The 17,380-nt window shown below is 42.5% G+C and overlaps 1 protein-coding gene across 1 annotated transcript in view; it reads right to left on the bottom strand.

Annotated features, from left to right (window-relative positions):
• Nucleotides 1–17,380, bottom strand: part of wnk1b (WNK lysine deficient protein kinase 1b) — an 82,954-nt gene that overhangs the window by 42,592 nt on the left and 22,982 nt on the right. Inside the window, exon 3 of the mRNA XM_083999229.1 lies at nucleotides 305–477. Within this exon, the coding sequence (XP_083855355.1) occupies nucleotides 305–477 (173 nt within the window). The remainder of the gene's footprint in view (nucleotides 1–304; nucleotides 478–17,380) is intronic.

The following is a 17,380-nucleotide window of genomic DNA, read 5'->3' on the forward strand; positions in this document are numbered from 1 at the left end:
ATGTGTGATCGGCGCAAATACCTGTTTTGTTTGCCGTGTTAATAAGCTGAGCATGAACAGCTCTCTTTTTCTGGAATCTATTGAAAGCATCATTTATTAGCCAGATGCTATTATTGTGCTAATGTTGTAAAATCGTTACCAGGATGTTTTGTACGTGGTGACACTACCTTCCAGTCTATTCTCTTTATTTATCTCATCTCTGTGAGAAAAGACACCGCTCTTTCTGGGTAGCTTCATTTTTGCTCTCTCCCACAATCCCTGAAGTAACATTTTGGAAAAATTATTTCAACTCTCATGTACTCACGTTTTGAGCGTGCCAGATGTCATGAGCTCTGTGACCAGAACAATACATTTCTTTCCTTTGCAGGGCCCCTCCCACGAGTCGTAGAAGCGGACAATGTTAGGATGCTGGAGACCCTTCAACATCCCGGCCTCTTCTTTGAAGCGCTGTCGCTCGGACTTGGACAGCTTACGATCCTACACACAGGACAGAGGGAGAGAATTAGTCATAGGTGCACAATGCAAAGGAAACGTTCATCTGAAATCTGGAGGGTAGAAGCATTTACTCAAACAAAGCACGTTGTGTTAATAGTACAACATGATTATAGTGAGAGTGATTATAATCAAATCAAGCAGGAAGAGCTTTTGAAGGGAGGAGAGGGAAGCTAATTAAGAGGAGAGAAAAACGACAGCGAGAGAGGAGCCGAGGAGAAACAATAAACAGCAACAACAGCAGTACCCTGACAACAGGGTACAAAACATTTTTTTAAATCCACCACTGATGCTTTTAAAATACAACGTACAGTGAAATATGAAACCAGGTACCAGGCATCAGAAAATGTTGCCAGATAACATTAAAACACAGCTCTAGGGAGGGATTTGGACATGGATGAAACAGTAGACTGTCCTTTCATCTAAACTCAAAGCAGCCATGAACATCCATTACTGCGAGTCTCAGGCTGAATTTTCACCTGGACTTTTTTTTTTCCCCATCTGCACAATACCTGCTTCATTTCTCTGTCAGGAACTTGATGGCAAAAGAGTAAATAAGGCGGGGTCGTAAATAAACTGGATTGTCTGTATTCACATGTGAAGTAAAAGTAGTTCAGCTACTAGTGGAACAAAACTCAATCTGATAATTATTTTCTTCATTGATTATTATACAACAGTACAGTCAGAGTTATTCAAGTGGATGAGAGAGACTCATTCATCATTTAACTCAAATGTTATTTCTGGAAGTAAATAATTCTTCTATGCAGTTTTTTTTAACAATCCAAGCTAGATAACAACATTAAGGTTAATAGAAAACTTGTAGTTAAAATCCCGGTGCTGTCTTGCTTTATATCAGCTCTCATGAAATGTAAATCATCTAATCAAATTACAGCGGGCTAACTAGTTAAACTGTTAATCAAGCATTAATTAGCACTTGGTATTTAACTGGCTTAGCAGGGATGAATGCATTTCCATAAATAACTTTTGAATTAAATGATGCTTGGTCATCAAAAGAGCATGAAGGGATGGAAATAAGTCTGGATACTTCAGCGCACACCTGAGGTAACATGAAAACACAGTTGCAGCAAGTTAGTGAGCGGGTCAGGAAAATGTTTGTGTTGCTTAGCAACAGTGTGGTGCCAGTCCGGTTGCAGAACCATCTGTGTCGGCGCGGCCAAATAAATGAGTGAGAGTCATGTTGGACTGAACATCAATCAGCACGGCTGTGATTATCCTGTGAACTGTCTGAACTGAGCGGATGTTCACTCCCCCTCATTTTATAATCCGACTATAAAATAATCAATGACTGTGATCAATTAATTGACTTTTCAGCTCTAATTAAGTGTCGATTAGCGAATGGGTAAATAAGGAAGTGATTTCGGACACACTGCACTTCAAAGCCTGAGGCACTGGCTCCTGCTCCTCCTGTCTGTTTATTTGCTTCACACCAAACTTTAAGCGAGTCTTTATTAGCGCTGGTCGTGGGCACCCAGTGGGAGCTCGACCAAAACAAGCTAAGAAATGAAAGTTACAGTCCACATTCTTCCTCCTGGTCAAGAATAGCTTCTTAGAAAACGTCCGATGCATCCACACACACACAGAGTTTAACATGCATTCCAGCTCTGACAGCGATTCGTCAATAAACACCGATGCAAAGGGCAGTGTGGGCAGGTTGGATCTTGTAAAGAAGTGTTGGTGTGCGCGTGTGTGTGCATTCTTACACTTGCTAGAGCTGTCAGACATTCATTTGAGCATAGTCTGTGTTGTGCTTGTTCACCCGTCTAATAAATCAGTGTTATTTTGTCGTAGGTTTGCTTTTATTTGAACAATAAATCAACTGGAATTTAAAGGAATATAATCTATGGTAATTTGTGTTTGCATGTGCACAAGCTTTTGGCTGAGTGTGTTTGTAGTTTCTTCACCAGCTCTGTGTCTAACAGTAGCTGACACATCCAGCACATCAGTGGCCCAAAAATAAACAAAATTGGAGCTGTCTGACAACGATAAAATAACGTGACGAAAGCTCAACACTTGGAGGATTTAAGCCCAAATATGGTTGCCACTTCCTCAGTGACAGTAAATGAATAAAGTTGTTCATGTGAAGTCTTCACAGCTAACCTGCAGTTATAAGCAGGCTGCACCAGATATTATTATAAAAACAACAGATTAAAACAAATATGGAGGAGATGTTCCAATTAACCTGGAACAAAGAGAAATTTGTGCTCCGGGGAGGAAAATCATGACACACATCCCCAAGGTTTCATAATGTCTGTGACCCTTTTAGAGGATGAAATTACAGGCAAGTGAACAGACGGGGCCGGTCAGTGGACGAGCACAGACGGAGCAGCAGCACCGACGCAACGGTTTGAACGTGTGACGACAGAATAACTGAAACACAGAGTGGGAACAGACTCGGAGCACAAAGAAATTTAAGGCTGCATTAAAGAAGCAACAGTGATTTTAAAAGGTGACGCAAGATCCGACGTTGAGAGGTTAGACACCTACTCCAGCAACATCATCAGGATTATCACCATGGCAACCAGTTTTAAAAAGAGGTCCAATGAGGAGCACTTCGGCTCCAATTCAACTGTTTCGTTGTTTTTATTCAATAAATATTGATATTTCTAATATACAGGTAGAATGTGAATCACTGCCCATTCATTATAGCATTGTATTGTTCTTGAGTATTTTATTTATACATGAATTAACTAACAAAAAACAAATGCAACGAGTGCTTTAGTTCAAACCATCCACGACGAAGAAAATCCTCATCATCAATCATTCAAGTGGTTCAAAGCTACACTACACTCCCTGAATGTGTAACAACAGCCACAAAATCCCTCAACACACCCAGCGCAGCGCAGCGCACCGACCGACAACAACAACTCAGCTCTGAAGATTCAGCCTGGTCACAGTGAGAGAGTCTTTCTAAAGGTTATAAAGCTATTAGAAAACCTTGTGAGCTGCTTCAGAGATTAGGACGATCTCCGAGGTGATGATCTCATATTGTCATATTGTATAACCTGGGGCCTCATCTATATCATATGACTTACAGACAGAGAGAGAGATGGAGGGAGGGAGACGGAGAGAGAGTGAAAGAGAGAGAGAGACTGAAAGCTTCAACATGTTTCTGAGTGCATTAATGTGCATGGAATCCGTGTGTGTGTGTGTGTGTGTGTGTGTGTGTGTGTGTGTGTGTGTGTGTGTGTGTGTGTGTGTTTCAGGGCCCATAACAGCTTATCTCTTTATCCTACAGCACAAACCCTTTCACTGATGATGGCCCATTAGCAACTGAAACACCGAAGCATCCACATGTGCTCACTCACTAACTCTTCCTCCTTGTCTCCATCACTGCCCTCGTCCTCCTCCTCGTCCTCCTCCTCCTCCTTCTTCTTCTTCATCTGCCTGTTGTGATCATGTGACCCCTGTGATCACATGACCATCGCCGTAGGTCACCTGACTGCCTGGAAGCCCACATTCCATTTCCCAGCAGCACTCAGAAAAGACCCTGACCACCCATATCACCGTTATACACCTCCCTCAGGACACTAGAAGATTACCTAACCCCCCCACCCATCCCCACCTCGTCCTGCTCTCTCTTATCGAGTGTGTTTGTGCTTGTGTGTGTTTGTGTGTGTGTGTGTGTTTGTGTGCTTCCGATTGTGTGCGTCCACAGACATGAGCAGACAGCAGGTCTGGGGGTGGGGGGGGGCTTCCTAATCCATTATTAATGTTTCCTTCTTCACTCTTGAGTATAAATGGGTCCACATCTCTCTCACACACACATAGTAAAAAGCTCTATGTGAAATACAGTAACCGTAGATCTGCAACTGATGTATGAAAAAAGAAAAAGCGCCGTGAGCATGTGGGTGTTAGAGGAATTAATCTGAATCAAGTCTCCTTGTTGAGAGCGGTTGTTTTATTCCTCTCTTCATCCCTTCTTCTCTGCTCCGAGCTTCAAAACATCATGAGACTTGAATTTGTCAGACTCAGAAATATCCTCTCATTCTTCATCCATGCCTCCCTCATTCTCTCTGTCTCTCTCTCTCTCTCTCTGTGCCTCTCACACACACACACACACACACCTAAGTAAGATGAGCCTATTCAGTCAAATCTGCAGCTCCTTATCTGACACTCACACACTCCTCGTCTCGACATAAGGACTTCTCACTCTCTAAGCCCCGTATTGCTTACTCACTATCTTCCTTGCACCTATCTGAGGACTTGAAAGAAGCCACCTATACATCCCCGTGTAAGTGACAGTCAGTTCTTAGTCTGTCTACCCTATTTCGGCACACATCATCCACACACACCCACCCACACCCACCCACATGCAAGCAGGCAGCCAGACAGACAGGCGGGCAGGAACAGAACTGGCAGTGTTAAAGCATTATGCAGCTTCCTGCGGAGAGGCTGAAAGCTGAAACCCTCTGATCAGCTCATCTAGTCTGGACATCCCACTGCGCTTTAACACTCTGTGATCATCTGCTCTGGTCTGCTGCACCCCAGCGAGCGTGCCGCGCTCCCAGCACCAGATGGATGGAGGTCGCAGCACAAGACAACACCGCCAGTGCCAGAAAATTCAGACAGTAAACACCCCGGCATGGTCCAGACTAGTTCCTGGGTACCGAATTCACAGGATGTTGCATCTCTCCTGAGGACAGCGGAGGTCTAAATATAGGACAAATAATTGCATATGACCCGTTTCTCAGGCCTTCTATAATATGAAAACTTAATTTGTTTAGCGAGAGAACCGAAAACATGTTGGAAGGAATAGAAGTGGCTGGGAAATTCACAAACTTTTACCATGTCAGCAGCTAATAGGCCATAGATTCCACTAAGTCCTGTTACCTGGGACTGGTAGATTTTACAATCCTGTGTAGTGTTTATTAGGGCTGAATACTGAGAACTCAGATCTGGGCATTTCCTGGGGATTCTCATCAAAATCTGTTCCTGTTTCTCAGGAAAAACACCTAGAGGATGCCAGGACTATCAACATCCACACGCATTGTGGTGTTGTGTGCAATGAAAAAGCGAAGGTATCTGCTGAAACAGATACCCTCTGTAGCCGTCACGGCGGTAACATAACTGGATAAACTCTTCATCCTCAGGAGATTCTCCTAACAACTTTTCACCCCTACAAAGGCCGCTGTGTGGCATAAATATTTTTCTGATTAAATGAAAAAAATTAAAAGTGATTAAACGTAACCACACGCGCACAGTTCAAAGACGGACTTCATCATCACATCGAACCTCCGCTCCAAAGCCACAACGGTAGGGCTGATTGCAGAGCAGCGTTCAACAGATGAAGCATTGAGAGCAGGAAATGATTCTGTTGAGTTGCTGTTGTGTTTTCTACGTCAAATATGGCGCTTTGTTTAAAAAACGTATCATTCTCCTCAGAAAATATCACCACATAATCCAACAATTATGAAATAATGACATAAAATCAAAGACACATAATGGTGCACAGCGATGCCGAGCAGCTGATTATTGTTTACTTGAGTGATACCATTCATCCCGTTCGCCTCGGAGCAATATGTCAAATATTACACACTGTGCAACAAGCAGCCATGTGACCACAGAAAAACTGTATTCAGACCATCCTCAAAGTAGTAAACTTTGCTTTGGGTCAAAGACACTGATGAAAATCATTTCTTGGAGCATGTTTATGAAAAGCTTTTTACTGCTGAGAGCGTTTAGAGATGATTGAGTTCAAAACCACATGTTGAAAACACAGGGACTCGGCCAAGGTCTGCAGCTGCACCCGAAAATAAACGTTGTACATGAGGAGTATAAGCAGAGTAGTACTAGGACTAGCTGCAGAAGATTTGAGAATAACTACACTGCAAAAAAAAGGGGAAAAGTGCAGTTTTATTCCCTGCAACCACATTGTAGTTTTGCCCTAAGATCCTTATTCTAACACTCACCAGAACAACTGGCAGCATCCTTTTCACTATAATCACGTTACCCCCATTTTGGGGAGCCTGACTGAACTATAAACTTTTCATCCCAGTTTCTCCAGAATGTGTTGTTGACCCAATTTGATTTTCCTCTGATCAACCTTCGAGTCCTGCCCCACATTTCCAAGAATGTTGATTTGTAAGGAGAGGGGGAAAAAATCAGGACTTGTAAATCTTTATTATATTAAGCCTCTCGGGTTGAGTGAGTGAGCTGATTTGTTTCTATACAGTAAAATACCTACTCAGGGTGGGGTGGTGTGTGTGTGTGTGTGTGTGTGTGTGTGTGTGTGTGTGTGTGTGTGTGTGTGTGTGTGTGTGTGTGTGTGTGTGTGTGTGTGTGTGTGTGTGTGTGTGTGTGTGTGTGTGTGTGTGTGTGTGTGTGTGTGTGTGTGAGTGTCTCTCAGACCCCCCACACTCTGGAAATGCTCTCCTGCAAAGAACCACAAACCCCCCTGCAGTGCACACTCACACACACACACCTAAAAAACATGTACGCAAAAAAACACACACACACATGTACATGTTTCACTTAGACACACAAACCAAAACCTCTCCAAGACCTTTACCACAGCTTGTTATGGTAGGACAGAGGGAGGGGGAGCGAGAGAGAGAAAGCATCTGTTATGAATAAGGATTATTGAAAAGTGGATGAAAGTTCCAGTAAAAGTCAGAACAGGAGAAAGATGGAGACTGATCTCATCATTTAAACAGAAGAAAGACTAGAGTCCACTCGTTCATGTGTTTGCTTTTTCTTTTTGTCCTCTCCTTCTCTTTCTGACCACCTCCCTTGCTCTCGCTCTTTGTTTCTCCATCACCACCCTCCCCTCCCTCCTTCCCTCCTTGACTCCCTACCTCCCTCCTTCCCTCCTTTTTAGTTGGTTTTTGGTTTCCCATCAGTCACCACTCTACATATTGCAGTAACCAGGGCCATATGTGTGCACATGTGTGTGAGCTGTAGTTTGACACAGTTGCGGCTGAGGAAATGTGGTGAGATACAAGCATTATTGGGTTTCCGTCTTTGTTCTTTTTGGAAATATGGTGATTGTTGATGTGTTAATTGTGCGATTTACTGTCTTCGGGTTTAGTTTTTGTAAAACGGTGATTGCACAAAGTTCCAGAAAAAGCATGATCAGGTATCTTCTATAAGAGGGAAGCACTGATCTCTCTTTCTTTGTGCGATTTTTAACACAACTACAAACAGACCCATTCATCAGGATGGGTTCAATAACAAGCCTTATGTGAGTGTGTGTGCACATGCTGTGAACTCTTGTGTTAACAATAGGTGCCATCTCTGCCTGCCACTCACTGTGCACCCTATTGTCTCATCTCTCTGTGCTCAGGCTGCGCACACACACACACACATAGACACACACACACACACACACACCACCTCCCCAGCGACCACCAACAGATGCACCATGTGCCAGTGCAGTCATCACCCTCTGCTCTGCCGGTCACGCCTCATCTCCCCTCAGCTTCCCCGTCTCCCCCCCTCTTTCTCCCTTTTTCTGCCTCTCTCCTCTCCCATCCTTTCCTCTCCTTCCCTTGCTTATTTTCTCTTTTCCATTCATGGGGTTACCTAAAATATAAGCAGGATGCTTTCTTTAAAAAAAAAAGAAAAAAGGCCTCCCTCCCTCCCACATAACAGGCCACAGTTCAGCCACTTGATCCTGTCATCTTGATCCAGGGGTAATGAGAGGAAATCTGAGGATAATGAGTGGAACTTCTGGTGTAAAGTTGTTCCCCTCTAAAGTGTTAATCCTTAACAGAGCAGCTCACCATGCACAAAGAATCGCATCCCAAATTTGGAGGTAATGAGTAAAACATGGTGACACACGGGGGTTTCCAAAGTTCAGAGACAACTGAAGGAGAAAAAAAAAGATCAACTATCCCATTTATATCACCATAAAAAACACAGAGTTTCTGGGATTTATTTGGTTTTAACATATCTATGTACCTCTGACCTTCAGGATGCCAAATTGTATCTCAAGATAATAATCTAACACCAATCTAATACCCAAATCCTGAATCAGCTGAGCAAATCTGTGCCAATACCCAAGGCTCCAATAAAGCTCTATTCATTCATTGATTGTGGTTTTGATTGAAATGATTAGCTCCAAACAATGGAGCTCCTTGTTCACCGTACAGGAAACAAAGATCCAATTAAATCACGTGAACAAAAACAGGGATCCAAAGTTTTATAGTTTTGCATCAGAAGGTTGTTTTTTTTATTACTTGCGTCAGCTTCATTATTACATTAGTATGACAGGAAGATAATCAGGGGTGATTTTAACTGAGGGTTTTAGGACGAGTCTGAAACGAAACGTGATGAAATATGATATTTAAACGTGTAAATAAGTAATAAACAGTTATTGTCTGTCTATATAAGACAGATGTAGACATAAGGTTTTTAAAGCAAAAATGACGGCATCCCTTTGAATTAGCTATAAAATATATTGAGTTAAGTTTGTTTCTGAACCCCTAATAACATCCCTGTTAAACTTTTTAAAAGTAAACAGCATCTTGTAAAGCTGATTCATTTATATATATTATATATATTTTACGTGTCTAGTTTGATTGATTTGCCAGTAAAACGCTCTTTGAACTATCACAAAGATTAATTTGAAACATGAGACATTTGAGGTAATGACTGTCATATATCAGCAATCCTGTGGGCCTTGAAGGGAACCCAAACTTCTTTGAACTTGTGAGGATTTGACCCTTTTTTTTCACAAGAGGCCACATCGTGCTGCTGCAGCATGTGTGTCATGTGTTCGAGTCAAATATGTATAAATCAGTGGTGCTTCTGTGCATGTGTGTGTGCTTCAGCCTTTTTAAGTGTTTTTCCAATGACTACGTGTGTGTGAGTATCTTTGAATGTAAAAGGTTGCAGCCTTAATATAGCGAATGTCCACCTGCCTCTCTGTTAACACATCATAAACAAACATATGCAGCAGATACTGATATGTTGACGGGTGTGATCCGTCCACCATGTGACTGACTGCTGCTCAGGCGTTTAAATCTTTTTCACTACGACTGAGTGACAGGTATAATGTTAAAATAAGGTATAAAAAAAACACAGCGCTCCTGAGCAGGTCCGTATGGTCGGAAGCAAGAAGAAACATCCCATATGCTGTAAGGAGGATCACGGATCATGGGTGAAATCCCTTCTAAAGCCTGCTAAAACACCAACAGATACTACTGGCAGGGGCGCGATACCAAGAAACCCTGAGCGCGTTATGTGGCGTGTGTGTGCTTATGTGCAAGTCCCCCCGGATCGCACAGGGTGTAAATGACGTCTTATAGCGAGGTCCTGACACTGTTACAGTAACTGATGATCTAACACAGGGATCGGGCCGACGCTAGGGAGAGAGGACGAGGGCTGTCCCAGATAAAACGATTACATAATCTGAGAGGACTATCCCTTTACACTCCATTAAACGTAGACCTCCACGATTAACGCCCAAGCTGAACTTTAGCACTTCTCAAGTTTCGCTTTAAAGAGCATCAGCAGCCACAAGCAGCCAATCACCGAGCAGCATCTTCTCTGAAGTCCTGCTGTAAACAACAGTCAGCGAGGAGTTACACTCACTGTGGAGGAAAAAGCTTCAGTGTTTTTAAATGTTAGCGATGTCCGCTCATCTTCTCTTGTGTTGAACATAGAAACCAAGAAGCATTTCAACCTCCTCTCTGCGAGTGAAAGGGATGATTGTGGCCCCAGTGTTTATCATCACACTTTTTGACACACAAAATACCATTAGGTTATTGTAGACATCAATTTGTTCGTACATGGTTAGGAGGAGAGAGGGGGAATGACATGCAGCAAGGTGCCGTGGGTCGGACTCAAACCCTTGCCATTGCAGTTCAGACTAGGCCCATGTGGTACACGCTTCACCCAGTAAACCACCTACAGTAGGCGCCCTGATACTACAACACCTTCTATTTTTTACCCAGTAACACGCATCATTTTGTAGCTTTGATATAGAACAGAGCTTTTTAGGTCACACACACAGAGGAGAGTAGAAGCGAGCAATTAAGACGGTGGTTTGAATATTTAAAGTACTGAATAATTCTGCTTCGTCAGCCTGACGACCACTTGAGTGAGAGTGTGTTTACTTGGACATAGTGACGCTTTGGCACAAACAAATACTGACTCTAAGAATACTACACACACACACTATGTCAGTGATGCTGTGGTCTCATTTCGAACTCCTCCACGAGCCAGCGTGGTTGTCAACACATTAGCACACACACAAATGTATAAAAATCAATGTACAAATGTCAATGTCCAATACTGTTATTATGACCAAGGTTTTCTTTTTTGACCAATTTTCCTTTTCATTATTATTATTATTATGATTACCATTTATATACATATAACTGACCTACACACGCACACGCACCTACCTTATTTCACATGTTATGTACACATCAATGTAAGCTATCAATGCATGTTCACTGTGTTGTCTGTCGCGTTTTTTTCATGTTCACTGTGTTGTCTGTCGCGTTTTTTTCATGTTCACTGTGTGTCTGTTTTTCACAATAAAAATAAATAAATAAAAAAAAATCAATGTACAAACTGTGTGACCCGCGCATGCATGTGCGCCTAAATACACAAAGACACGCCTCCTATCTATACAACAAACATAAAAGGGGGGGATTAGCTTATGTCAAGAGAAAAGGAGAGAGTGGAGAGAGGGCACGACATGGAGGAAGAGGTAGAAATGAGAGGAAAAGGAGGAGGTGAATGTGAAAAACTAAAGTCAAAGATCAAATATTTAAGTCACCGAGCCTTTTTTTCCTCCATCTTTCCCCCCTTTGTATCACTGTGCCCCCTTCTGTCTCGCAGCCGACGTCTCTCTCCTTTTCCTCCACTCACAGTGGCCTATATTTCTCCTGCAGCTGGTTAGTTGAGTGGAGGGAGAGGAACTGATTCAGGCCCAAGCTCTGACAGGGTAACCAGAGAAGTTAAACAGATACAGGCTACCAGCGGAGCCCCGCACCAGAAAGAAAAGTAATCTATGACACACAACTGGACGCGCTCCAGAAACGTCCAGAAGCCAAATGAACGTGTGTGTGTGTGTGTGTGCGTGGATGACCGTGTGCATATTGGTGTGTGTTTCTCTGTGGGTCTGTCTGTGGTTTTGTTACATGCAGGTTTTGGGGTTAATTTGTTCCAGATGAGAGGCCATTACTGCCAAAGCGCACACTGTTACAAGACATTAGCCTAGTTTTTCTTGTACTTTTGTCTCCATCGTGCTCTCTCAGACACACATGTGCACACACATGATTTGAAGCAGGCATGCTAAACTGAGAAATGTAAGGAATCACCTCTAACATTTACAAATGGCGGCGCGGATATAAGCCCATACACAAAAGCACCAAAAAGGCATATATGACAAATATATATTTATGTTCTTAACTTAAACGGGACAATAATTGTATAAATAATTGAACAGATGCAGACACTGTGCACACGTGACCGACAAAACACGGGTGGGAAACGTGGAGGAGGGGGTGAGAGCAAACGCGAGGACGGAAGTGAGGTTAGACGAAGAGGAAATGGGCATATTTGTCCTCTGAAGTCTTTCCTGTTAGGATGTCACACAATGCAGAAACGTTCCATACGGCACCTACTCCTTCTCAAAGCAATATTCGTTTGAATAATGACACTTCACAGCAAACAAGACGAGGTAGCAGCTTCCTTGACAGACGAGAGCTCCACTGTGCAAGTTGCAGCAGATTCATGAGGAGGTGAAAAGAGGCAGAGGAGAAAAGACAAGCAGGAGGGAGAAATGGAGGTCGGATTATGTGACACAATGATGCAATAACTGTGAGAACACCATGTACACAAACACACACACACACACACGGGGTGTAGAGTTACTGCAGAGGTGCCTGTGTGTCTCAGTATACCCTCGCTGAGAGACAGATGTCAATGTCACAAGGACTGAGTCAGACTAACGCTTACATCGACTAAACACACACTGCCTTTGTCAAGCAAAATCACTGCCTCACAAGCACAATGCACAGACCACAGATCAGCTTTTCACCTACGCAGGCCCGACTTGGGCAGCCGGCCCAGGTGGACAGAATCACTGGGTTGCATCTGAGACTACCTTCATTTTTAGCAGCACACCTGTCTGAGTTGTGAGCCCTGCAGGCATTGGGTGGAGCCTAAAGGCCTCATATCTACCCACAGCCTACCAGTGAGGCATGTAGGGGCCATCTGTAAATTGCTGCTGAAGAAAATAACCTTGGTTATGCTCTAAACTGCAACTGCAAACTTCTCACCCTGTGGGAAACTGTGGAGATGTTATTTTTGCTGAGGTGAAATTTTATCCATGATGTTGCAAAAGGTGTTCTGTGAATGAATATGTAAAAGAAGAGGAGAGGAAAAGAGGTACTGTAGTAGAGGCAGGAAATGAGTGAGGTGAGTTGAGGGGAGGTTCAAGACCAGCAGGAGGAGAGGATGAAAGTGAGGGAAATTGAGAAATATGTTAGGAGGAAAGTATAAATAGGAGGGGATGAGGGGAGGGGGGCAGATGGGAAGAAGAGATGATGAGAGGAAGATGAGAGGAACATGGGAGGGTGGCAGATGTTAATGGTTGATCAGAAGTAACGGGGAAGCTGAAAGAGGAGGTAAAAGAGGACATGTTGAGGAGGAGAGGGGCTGGAGAAGAGGGGGCGGGGTGGGGGCTGATGTGAGAGGAGGTGGGAGGGAAGAGAGAAAAGATAATGAACTGTCAATTGACACAAAGGCAGAATTGTACAACTTCGTAATGAGTCTCATTCTCAGGAAAGATAAGTGTAATAATGACAACGAGGCCCCACTAATGAGACCACGACACCGATTCACACTGTGTAACAACCTTTTCCTGAGCTCGTTATTATACCCTGATAACACCAGCCCACATTAAAACTTTTAACAAAGACAATTCCATAAAGGAGAAAGTTAAAAAAGTTTATTCATAAAGTGGCAGCCAAAATCACCCCTTTAACAACATAAAAGGAATAAATTAACTTCTTATTTTAGAGTTACAAAGGTTTGTCCTTATAATACGACTTCAGGTCTCCAGACCCAATCCTCACTCGCTCATGCTTTTTGAAATATATTTAAGAATTAAACAAAGTTTTTAATAATTCATAAAACTCATCATTAAATGTGTATTTTATTCATGCTGAATATTATTCTGGGCTTAACGGCCGTGGGCAAAAAGTATTGGCAAAATTGTATCAATTCACAGACGTCCAGTATCAGTCTTTTATTGTGTAAACTGCAAATACGATTTCAAGTTTTTAATACATGAATACGAGTGTTAAGTGTACACTCGTACACTTACGGCTTTGTCTGTCTGTTTGCTTGGCGATCCCATTTTGCAAGACTAAGAACTTTATCTTATTAGTAGATAAAACAGATGTTGAAAGTTTTTATTTCAGGACATAATTTCCAGTTGAAAAAATTAAAATAAAACAAAATGTATTACAATGTTATGACATTATGACAAAACATTTAAATGGAAATAATGTCATATCATGACCTTCATATCATGATAATATGATATCGCGAGGTCTCTGATGATTCCCAGCCCTAATCAACACATGAACATTTCACCTTTTTGACTAAAGGCTTCAAAGTTACCTGAACATAAACATCTCTCACTGTGTTTCTCCATCGAGTTCAAAGTTCAAACTGTGACCAATTTTGGACCCAAAACTTAAGAAACAAGTGCTTTTGTTATTTCACCTGCCTCTGCTTTGGTGTAATGGTTGGCAGACTTTCTTATGAGGAGAGAAGCAAGATAATTACAATAATGTACAGCTCTGTCGCCTCTGAAAGGAAACACTATAATTAATCGCAAAGTACATCTGGCTACAATTAGCTTTACAAAGACTTGTACAATAGCCTGGCTTTGTGCACGCACACACGCACATCTTAAAGGACCCACGCTCAACAAAAATCCACACAGAGTACAAAACGCACAAAGGCAAAAGTGCACACACACGAACTGGAACAAAAACTTTCATTGTGCCTACACCCTATTTTACACCTGAATGTGACTCAGTATAAAAGATGTCCAACTTTCTGTCTTTGCAACAATGGCAACAATGAGAAATGATCATGCAGTTTCCAAGCACAGGTCGACACATTTACTGCTTAAAATATCCGTACAATGAAATATAAGTTGGGTCAGGCCAAAGAGACGCTGAATAATATAGTGATGCTTTTTTTTTCTTTTCCTCTCTTTTCTTTGGTCACATTCCTCTGTACAGTACAGTAGCAACCACCTGAGGGTAAAGTGAGTCCGGCTGTGAACGCTGCTGGTTTGAATTTCTAGTAGATGAGGTCAGAACATGATGGATGACCAAATCTTAGCAACAACTGTAGACAATGATTGATCACCGCACCAACGGGTCATGTTGTTGAAGTGAGAAAAAAAAACTGATCCCTACACACTCTCATGTAGTCTGCCATTATTTTGTCAATTAATCTATTAAGTATTTGGTCAATAGAATGTAAAAATATGGCAAAGACTTTTCCAAATGTACCAAAAAATGAAATTACATGACAATTAATCAATTATCAAAGCAGCACTGAAATGATTTTTTTGTTATTTGACTAATGGTTTCACATCTAGGTCCAACATCTGATATCCATTGGTGTTTGGAGGTGTGTGTCCAAGTACAAAAATACATGACGTAGGGGCAAAATGTTCCAGATACCCCCACACACACACACACACACATACAGACACACTATATAAACACACACACACATGGATGGCAAAAGAAAAAAGGAAAAATCTGGAAGACTTGTCGAGCAAGAGAGGGAGCGAGGGGGACACGGACAGAAAAAGAGGAGGTAATGTCAACAGAAATGACTCTACTAGACTTTCTGGCTGTGATAAAAAAAAAAAAACACACACACACACAAAAGCACGTGTGTATACAGACACACACAAACACATGTTACATCACGCTGCTGGAGGTTTATGAGAGGTCAGAAAAACAGGTTGAAGTCAAAGAGACGAAGAAAGTAGGTAAGAAAGTTTGAGAGTCTGGGCCAAACAGGCAGTGTACAGTAAAAAGACAGTGACAGAAGTGTGTTTGTGCGTGTGCGCGCGCGTGTGTGCGTGTGTGTGTGTGTGTGTGTGTGTGTGTGTGTGTGTGTGTGTGTGTGTGTGTGTGTGTGTGTGTGTGTGTGTGTGTGTGTGTGTGTGTGTGTGTGTGTGTGTGTGTGTGTGTGTGTGTGGCTAAAGGATGTGCTGCTGCAGCAGGATGTTTGCATTGATGAATACATTTGGGGTTTGAAAAGCAGCTTCACTGTAACTGGCTGTGTGTTCAAACAGCTTCTGTGGGTTCACACACTTGATGTGACGTCTGGCAGCGATTCGGATTCATTCGGGGGGCAAAGCTGGAGAGAGACGGCAGCAGTGTGTGTACTAGGACATGATCCATCAGAGCCACAACTTCAAAAGGCTTCCCACTCCGGTTTATGCTAAGTACTGCGCCGACACTTACAGCAGCATCAGTGTGTATGCATGTTGTGGTTGGAAGTCGGAGGTAAATCATTAATTTCTCTGATAAAAACATGAAAAACACCTTTACACTCTCTATCAGTCATGTTCTGAAACTGTCTGACGTTTATGAAAAGATCTGGCTGCTATCAGAGCGGCACCATTTATCATCGGCGGCAGCTCACAAATGGGGCTCTCTTCAAAAAGCACTTAGGCTCCAGGAATTAAACTTTAAACTACAGGCCTGCAATGCTGTCTGAACCCTAACCCTGTTAAAACACAACTGCCCTCATTCACCTGCTATCGATTCAATGGTAATTTAAATTTAGATGAGGGATGCAGCCCTGTTAGTGGCAGGCAGCTGTATGTCATCCTAGCTGCAACAATTAAATGCCGCTGTACAACAAAAGATTTATTCAATTAACTGACTAATATTACTGCTGATGACTAAGAAGGGCAGCAATGTCAAATATTTTTGTTGTCATTGTTGGTGCAAACAATGCAGGTGTGTGACTCATCTACACACAAATCTTTCACAATGTTCAAAATGTCAAATTGCTGCACTGACATAGTTCACTGGCATGTGCTACTGTGTAAAACTGTCATTATCATAAGGCAACCCGGTAATGAAAATACTTGGGAAGTGACAACAATGGCGTCCTATAGCTGACATCGTGCGGATGTCATAATGACAACAGATTAAAGGTAAGTTTAAAATCAATCAAGTGTATCCATCGTGTACGGTATATGAACTATAGAAACACACTTGAGTTGTTCTTTGTGTGTGATCACTTAAAGTTTGGAGGAAAAGGAGATGTAAAGAAGAGAAAAGATAGAAAGTACAGGGAGGAGGAGAAAAAACAAAGTTGAAGGCGACAAAGACGAGGACGAAGAAGAAAAAGGAGGAGATGGAGGAGGAGGAGGACAGAGTTAGAAGAAGCTCTACATGAAGCTAGGTTAGTGATCATGGTGGAAGCTGCTGTGTATGACGCAAATTTACCAATAATCCATCTAAAATCAAACCATCTGCCTCATCAGTTCACCACAGGGCCAACCCGTGATAATGAAGAGTGATGAGAGATTGGCATGCAAACACACACACGTAGAATGGACTATGAGATTCATGCTCACATCCTGTGTAGTCAGCACAGGACATCAGATATGACTCATGCATGTGTGCTGAGGTTTTCCTCTTTTTTCTTTTCCTCCTCCTCCTCCTCGTATCTGTCTCTGCTAATCTATCATCACTGGGAGGGTCTCCCACAAATGGAGCCCTTAAGTGACCCAAACGCTGACCCCAGGTCTGACCTCAGACCCCTCTACTCAATGAGACTCTCAATCCACCTCCTTGTGTGTGTGCACACAAGTGAATGTGCTGATGTGGACGGTTGCGCGTACTCTTTTTTT

The sequence above is a fragment of the Trachurus trachurus genome (assembly GCF_905171665.1).
Source record: "Trachurus trachurus genome assembly, chromosome: 23".
Taxonomy (NCBI): Eukaryota; Metazoa; Chordata; class Actinopteri; order Carangiformes; family Carangidae; genus Trachurus; species Trachurus trachurus.